This window comes from Coptis chinensis, chromosome 7 (genome assembly GCF_015680905.1).
Source record: "Coptis chinensis isolate HL-2020 chromosome 7, ASM1568090v1, whole genome shotgun sequence".
Taxonomy (NCBI): Eukaryota; Viridiplantae; Streptophyta; class Magnoliopsida; order Ranunculales; family Ranunculaceae; genus Coptis; species Coptis chinensis.
In genome coordinates this window covers 56,646,664-56,652,774 of record NC_141462.1, presented here as the reverse complement: position 1 = coordinate 56,652,774, position 6,111 = coordinate 56,646,664, and the positions used below count along the sequence as shown (strand labels likewise).

The following is a 6,111-nucleotide window of genomic DNA, read 5'->3' as shown; positions in this document are numbered from 1 at the left end:
TTCTTTTGAAAACTTCCAAACAGCCTTCAACACTGTTTTGAAGTGTCGAGATACAGTCTCTCCAGAATGTTGGAACCGATCGGCAACAGTTCTATTAGATTGGTTATGACCAATAGTGTACAAGAATATACACATTTGTTCTTCCCACGATGCGCACTGTGTGTCCCTAAGTAACCCCCTGACTCTTAAAATATCACACAGGTCATATAAAACGTTTGTTTTCATCCGAAACATATCTATGGACCTATTTTCATTTCCTTCAAGACAATTGATCACATACTGCTTTCCTGATAATGAATCATTGTGATATGGTTGTTTATTTATACGGTTAGTATACTGAATAATAGCCTCCGTTGCAATCAATTCGGCAACTTCCCATTCTTTATCACTTGTATTGGTCGAGGTAGAACTTGTTGAACTCATATATATATATATATATATATATATATATATATATATATATATATATATATATATATATATATATTTGTTGAAAAGAAATATAGTATTAATTTATAATTACATTAGCAATATAATGGAATTCGAAAGATTATATTCATGCAACTAAAAATGGTCTTGAATATGACTAAGAAGGTCTTGAATATATATGTGTTTGGACCTTAATTGATTTTACCACTGTTTCCATTCATTCTATCCTAATCAGACAATTCCATTCAAGTTTCTACCTATCTGTTCCCAATAACTTAAGAACATATTTTGGTCTACTTTTCAAAATTTATGTGCAGATCTTCTCTAAGAGTCTAATGGTGAAGTCACATCACCACTTGTTCAACACGTCCCCTTTTTATTTCACTAACTGCCTTAGTTTACTTAAAAAGAAGCATTAATGTGATCAAAAGTGCCTTAAATACAACATAATGTCAGCGTAATTTGTAACTAATTGATTAATGGTCTCTGCAGTCCATTATGTACTCCAAGCGCAGACAAGGAGAAACTGTCTCCAGATACAATGTTCACTACAATCATAACTATCACATATACAATCATAACACTTAAGTAATTCACATTACCCTGCGTAGTAAAAATGTTCACTGCAAGTACTAGAAGATCTAAGAACCAATATCATACCACTTAAGACACAATAGATTACTTATCACATATACAATCACACTTTAAAGTCAGGAGTTCATTCCAATATTGCCAAATACTAAAATTTTCAGTATAATCCTACTTCACCATGCAAGTCCAATAGAAACTACAAAAAAAAAATCAATCTTTGCATCCCAATAAAACACAAATTCAATAAACTCAGATCAGCATTTCCACTCACATTCACCAAATTTTACTCAAAATCCAATTCCTTAAACATCTAACACAACAGACATTGATTATAAACAATGCCCAACTCTTAATTTCACCTAAACAAGTCAAAAATCCATTCAAAAAGTCACCTGTCAGACTAATCAACAAAACCTGCACCAGTTTCTCCACAGACTCCAAAACACTACCAAAAACAAACAAAAGGCGCTTATACCACTAACAAAAGAACATATATAACCTATAACTCAAAATTAAAAACCAAGTGCGGATGTGCTCAATCTTTCGGTAGCACTTCTAAATCTTCTACAAATCTCCTTCCTCAATGCTTAACAACACATCTCTTCTACGTGCATCTGACATGTGCAAAAAAGCTTCTCTCCATCCTTTGTCCTGAAATAGGGATATGGCTTTAACATAAGTTTTCCTTCCAATTTCGATACCCATAGCCTCAATGATGTCAACACACTCCGTTATACTGAATTTGCCCCTCTTTTCGACTCTAGCTTGTGATGCTTCAGCTAGCATCTTCACAGCTTCAATAAGCTCAGATCCTTTAGGATCACTTCTTTCTCGCTTGCGAGAATGGCTTTGACTTTTGTTTTGAGTGCTTTGAGTGCCATAGTCATTATTTTCACGGTTATTGCCACCCTCTGAATTTTGAGCTTGAGGAGGCATAGGAGATTCAGCAGTTGCTTCTTTCTCACCATTCTCTTCATCTGTTGAGTCGAAATTATAACTCACCGATGCTCTGTTAGATCCAGTCGCAATTGTGTCTCCAAAAATTATTTGCAAATCTTTGTACTCTGGGCAACCTCGAACTCTCAACCTCTTTAAATGTTTGGCCTTTTTGTGAGTCTGTTTTTTGTAATAAAACAATTAACATAGTTTCAAAAGACATAGTTAAAAGGAAAGGAATACTAATAAATGATAACCGTTTATCACCTTTATATAATCATCCCACCAAGAATCACTCGCAATAAAAGTACCCAATACTTGATTAAATCCCGTCCCACTAGTCTTTTCAACAAGCGCTTTAAATTCTCGAAACCTTTCTTTCATGTTTTGGTGCTTGTTCTTGTATGCTTTTGGTAAATATTTAAGTCCAAATCTCAAATAATACTTCTTTCTCAAGTCAAGCCATTCATTCTTCACGAACTTACCATTAACTCTTTTAACACCGGGCGTAATCACATTTTCCTTCAACAACTCAATAAAGTAGCCCTCTTGCTCTAAGTTCCATTCTGCTTCAACTTCTTTAGCTACCTCAAAAGGTTCCAATTCCAAAGGGGCACTGCTTGAACCCATCTAAATCCATCGAAAACAAATTACTACAGTAAACAAATTACTTCTATAATAACATACAATCAATAAGTATTTTCCAGTCAATTCTCAATCAAATCATGCATACATGCTAGTAATCTGAGCAAAAATTAACTGACGATCTTCGAGTTTAACAACTGAAACCAAATTCTCAAATTGGCATGTGAAACACAAAAAAGGAAACAGTACATTTAAAATATAAATTAGACCGACTCGGCAAGAGGGAAGCATTTATTTAATTCTGGGTCGAAAACTTCAGCCCAGGGTTTGGGGCCACAGAAACTACCACCAAAGACATAAGTTTTGCACCATGTGCCTCGGTATTTGATCTAACATAGCTGACCGAATACTTGAGAATTATCTAAACACAAGCAACCAAACCATAATGTGTGGTTGTCCATGAATCATGTAGTCTAAACCATGTCCTCCATCTGCATAGCTACATTTACCCGATTCACTCCTAAAAAACTTATTTAGCACCAGACAACTAGTAACAATACTAATTCCATTATAAATCTAGATATGTGTGCTCCCATACTCATTCTAAACATCACAAACAATACCCACCCCAAAAAATCACTGTCATTATCATACCCATATCATTTCTCTACTTATTTCAACAAACTAACAACATGGGCACACTTAAAACATACAAAAAACCAAAACAAAAGAACACCATATAACAGTAACTTGGTTTAAGCATGAAACATACATACCAGAGAAGCAGCAGAGCTGAAAGCCTGAAACACCAAGAGGTAGTTTAGAATGTTGAGAAGAAAAGTAGAAGTGACTAGTAGTAGTAGTAGTGAAACTGAATAAAAGGTATAAAGATAATTATTTAGCACAGTCAAATCCTGACACAAAGCAATCAATTTTTTTTTATAATGAAAATTAAAAGTGTGGCTCCTGGGATTCGATAACCCAGCCGCTACTCATATGATCAGATTATGTACTTCTCGGAAGTCAGAATTGATTCATATCCCCAAAATCACTAAGAGTTAAACATTGCGATGGTCTATGAAGGACAAAAGAAAGCACGATAGAATCCCGTGTTACGATTGAGAACTCTACTATGTCGGACCATAATTCCAAAAGAGTCGGTGATTATTCAAAGACAGTTAGTCCTAAACCTTTATTCTCTAATAGCCACATGCATGAAGTAAGCATCTCTTATGGTAGAGACAGGTCATACAAAGCTAGAACTTCAAATACCAAAACTAGAAAAGATAAAGAAAAGAAAAGCGAAGATTGATCTCAATGGAGCTTAACTCAACCCCCTCTCAATTCAACCTTATATTCCCCACAAAAACGGTGTAAAAAGAGGTTCTCCACCACATACTAATGTTATAAACACTTCCAGTTTGAGTCATCATCCACTTGGTAGATCCTCCTAGAAACTCATAGCCAAGACTTCACTTGACACAAATGTGACCAAATTTCACCAATGTCAACAGCTTAGATTGTATCCCAAAGCATTCCAGGATGCCCACATAGGCACATACTAAACAATATTGCTCGGAATTTAGCAATGCATTTGATCTATCATTATAATCCCCATATGAAAAAACAAAAATCATATAAGAAAAAGAAAATGAGTGGTGAGTACCTGGACTACGCATACCACTAGTTTCAAGTAAGCATTTACAATTGTGGAATCTAGCAATGAAAAATAAAATAAATAAAAAAAGGTACCTTTCGATAAATTGATTGTCACAAACAATATTGCCTCCTTTACTTCAACAGCATCGATCGAGATGAGATTATGAGAAAACGGAAAAGGGGTGGAATATGAAGAGATTGTGATAGAATGAAAACCTAGGGTTTTCAATTGCAATTGAAATCAATAATCACATTAACTAGGGTTTTTAATTGCAATTGAAATGATTGAGTTGAGATGCCATTGAAATGATTGAGTTGAGATTGTCTCGAAGGGTTTTTGGAAAAGAGGTTTTTGTAGGAGAGAAATAGAGAAACCACGGGTAGACAAAAGGAGAAAGCTATAAAAACTGACTACCCAAAAATGAGTTTTTGGACTTTCTATGAAGACATTTTTTTTTGCTTTCCCACTTTTTACATTTTAAGCTTTCTGAGATTGCCAAATGTGCTTTTGACTTCTGTCCTTTTAGAAAGCCAGAAAATGACTTATTGAGGTGTTGCCAAACGAACTCTTAACGATGGGGACGATTGGTTCTGAAGCTTGTGAGCTATATTTTGGATAGATATTGGTCAATTGAATAACATCATCAAATCCAGCCTTGTCATTTTTCACTTCGTAGGATTTTTAAGTCTGTCTGAGTTTTAGGCTCTGCAGTCTGAAGTCATTACTTTGCAGGATTTTGGCCCGGCTCTTAAGTGGGGAGGCCCAAAAACGTTAAACCGAATTCAACTTTAAGCTTAAAATTTAAATAGAATTAATTTCGGCTTCATAAACGGGGATGTAGGCCCGACTAATTGGTAATATAATCTTAATCAGTTTCCGGGTTCGAATCACACATGCTGCATCACCAATTTGTTTTCCGGTAATCTACTTCCCCTCTTCATCACTAGTTTTGGAAAATTTTCTAATTTTTTCCAGATGGCAATATCTTTTCCAAATCTGATCCAATTATATTTTTCGGATGGTAATTTCTTTTCCGATTTTAGAAAGTTTAAAAGATCGAAAAAATTTTGGAAATTTCAGAATCGGCAAAATTCGGGAGTAAATTGGAAATTTGAATTATATAATTGCAAAATTCGGAAGTAAATCAGAAATTTGAATTATATTGATAACTATTTTTTATCCAGTTAATACATTCATTTAGCTATCATTTTGAAATGTATTAATTCAGTAAACAACTTAGACCTTTTAACACGTTTATTCAGTAAATTTTTTCTTCATATTAATGTATTAATTCAATAAATAAGAAGATTGGAGAAAGAGAGACATGTAGTAGAATCAATGTTTTGAAAATCGAACCGATTTTTTGTTAAAATGGTTCAACCAGGTTCAACCATGGTTCGACTCGGTCGGACCGATTGATGTTTATTTAGCAAATTTTTTAATAATTATAATAATAAAATAAATAAATACATTTTTTAATTCAATATTAATTGATATTATATATCAAAATAAATTTTTTATACAAGAAATACATAGTAGTATGTTGGTTTGGAGTTTGGATTATTTTGTTTAGGTGTTAGGTTCAACTCCCCACATTATCAATTTTTCAAAAAAAAAAAAAAAAAAAAAAAGAAATATATATATATATAAGGGTGATCCGGTTTAGAACTGAATCGGTTCAACCGGTTCGCCGGTTCAACCACGGTTTAAGCTTAGACCGAGGGTCGAACCATAAACTCAAGTTTTAACTGAACCGAACCGAAAATTTACCGATTCCAGTCGGACCCCGGTTCAACCACCGGTCCGGTCTGGTTTTCTAAACACTGAGTAGAATGACAATATTGATTTATTGAAGTTGGGAGAGAGACAATGTTCTACCTCTCTAAGGTTTTTATTTGGTTTGTAAACTA

General features: G+C 34.1%; 1 protein-coding gene across 1 annotated transcript; it reads right to left on the bottom strand.

The window, feature by feature from the left end:
- Positions 1–1,267: 1,267 nt before the first annotated feature.
- On the bottom strand, positions 1,268–4,890 carry LOC147488088 (uncharacterized). The gene is made up of 4 exons (XM_086572363.1): positions 4,294–4,890; positions 3,318–3,341; positions 2,224–2,586; positions 1,268–2,136 (listed from the first exon to the last, which is right to left on the bottom strand). The coding sequence occupies exons 3-4, from the start codon at positions 2,584–2,586 to the stop codon at positions 1,585–1,587; spliced, it is 915 nt and encodes a 304-aa protein (XP_086428489.1). The 5' UTR covers positions 3,318–3,341; positions 4,294–4,890; the 3' UTR covers positions 1,268–1,584.
- Between the last annotated feature and the right edge of the window lie 1,221 nt (positions 4,891–6,111).

Coding starts and splice junctions, on each gene's coding strand:
- LOC147488088 (XM_086572363.1), bottom strand. CDS start 2,586: ATGGGTTCAAGCAGTGCCCCTTTGGAATTGGAACCTTTTGAGGTAGCT. Junction 2,137..2,223: donor GGTGGGATGATTATATAAAG/GTGATAAACGGT, acceptor TACAAAAAACAG/ACTCACAAAAAGGCCAAACA.